Source organism: Otolemur garnettii, unplaced genomic scaffold, assembly GCF_000181295.1.
Source record: "Otolemur garnettii isolate 467f Iridium unplaced genomic scaffold, OtoGar3 scaffold00189, whole genome shotgun sequence".
NCBI lineage: Eukaryota > Metazoa > Chordata > Mammalia > Primates > Galagidae > Otolemur > Otolemur garnettii.
In genome coordinates, this window is record NW_003852584.1 from 1,547,614 (window position 1) to 1,548,698 (window position 1,085).

The 1,085-nt window shown below is 31.8% G+C and overlaps 1 protein-coding gene across 1 annotated transcript in view; it reads left to right on the top strand.

Annotated features, from left to right (window-relative positions):
- The window catches only part of GSPT1 (G1 to S phase transition 1), a 40,344-nt gene that overhangs the window by 23,021 nt on the left and 16,238 nt on the right, over positions 1-1,085 (top strand). The window contains exon 6 of the mRNA XM_003800896.3: positions 335-412. Within this exon, the coding sequence (XP_003800944.1) occupies positions 335-412 (78 nt within the window). The remainder of the gene's footprint in view (positions 1-334; positions 413-1,085) is intronic.

Sequence of the window (1,085 nt, forward strand, 5' to 3'; positions counted from 1 at the left end):
TACTCATGAAATTCTTCAAACAGCTATATGACAGGCAGTTAAGCATGGATCCTTAACCAAGGCTCTGTAGATGGAAATGTTGTGCTTATGATGTGTTGTCAGGATTCTCCACTATCAAGTTTTTCCCTTTATCTGATAATTTGAGACTATGCAAATACCATTTTTTCCCCATAAATTTTCCATAATTTTAGCCTTCACCATTTGTACCTCTGCTTTAAATAGCTGTTTTCTGGAGGTGAAATTTGATGCAAGAGCTTAAAAGTTTTCCTGTCTTCACTGAGTAATCTGTGAGTAATTTAAGTGTTCATTTATTTTTTTCTTTAAATGTTTCCAGGTATCTGACTGGAATGGTTGACAAAAGGACACTTGAAAAGTATGAAAGAGAAGCTAAAGAAAAAAACAGAGAAACTTGGTATAGTAACTTTTGTGACACTATAAATTACCTTTAATGAAATGATGCTCACTTTAGTGTTTTTATAGTCTACTAAAATACAAATTCTTGAGGTCTAAAAATGATGTCATAACAAAGGAAAAGTTCCCTCCCCCCCCAGCAAAACAATTCCTAATGATTTTTAATGTCCTAAGCAGAGGAAATTTGAAAATGATCAAAATATCTATTTATACACAATCCAGTTAATGATGTCATCATACAACCACTTAAAAATTACATTTATAGAATTTATAATAACCATCAATAGAACTTATGTTTTCACGGTTACAGTAGCATTTGGGGAGAAAGCAAGAAACACAGTGATACTTAGGGTATGATCATTATGTAAATAAATGCTGGAAAGAAAAAAGAATGGAAGGGATTACTGACAGTGGTTGCCCTTTGATGGTGAAAGAAAGGGTCAACTTTTTTCTGCTTTATTTTTTTTCAAGTTAGCAAGCTTTATCTCAGTGGAACATCAATTGTCATTTTCTAAAATAAAATTGTACTATCCTGTATTAAGGGGAGAAGATCCCAGTCAGTGTTATAGTAAGAAACGGAGTATACTGTGTGAAATATGAATGAAATTAATGTCTACTATTAATGGATGGCTTGAACTTACATAAATAATTTTTACTTATCAAAGTAATATTGA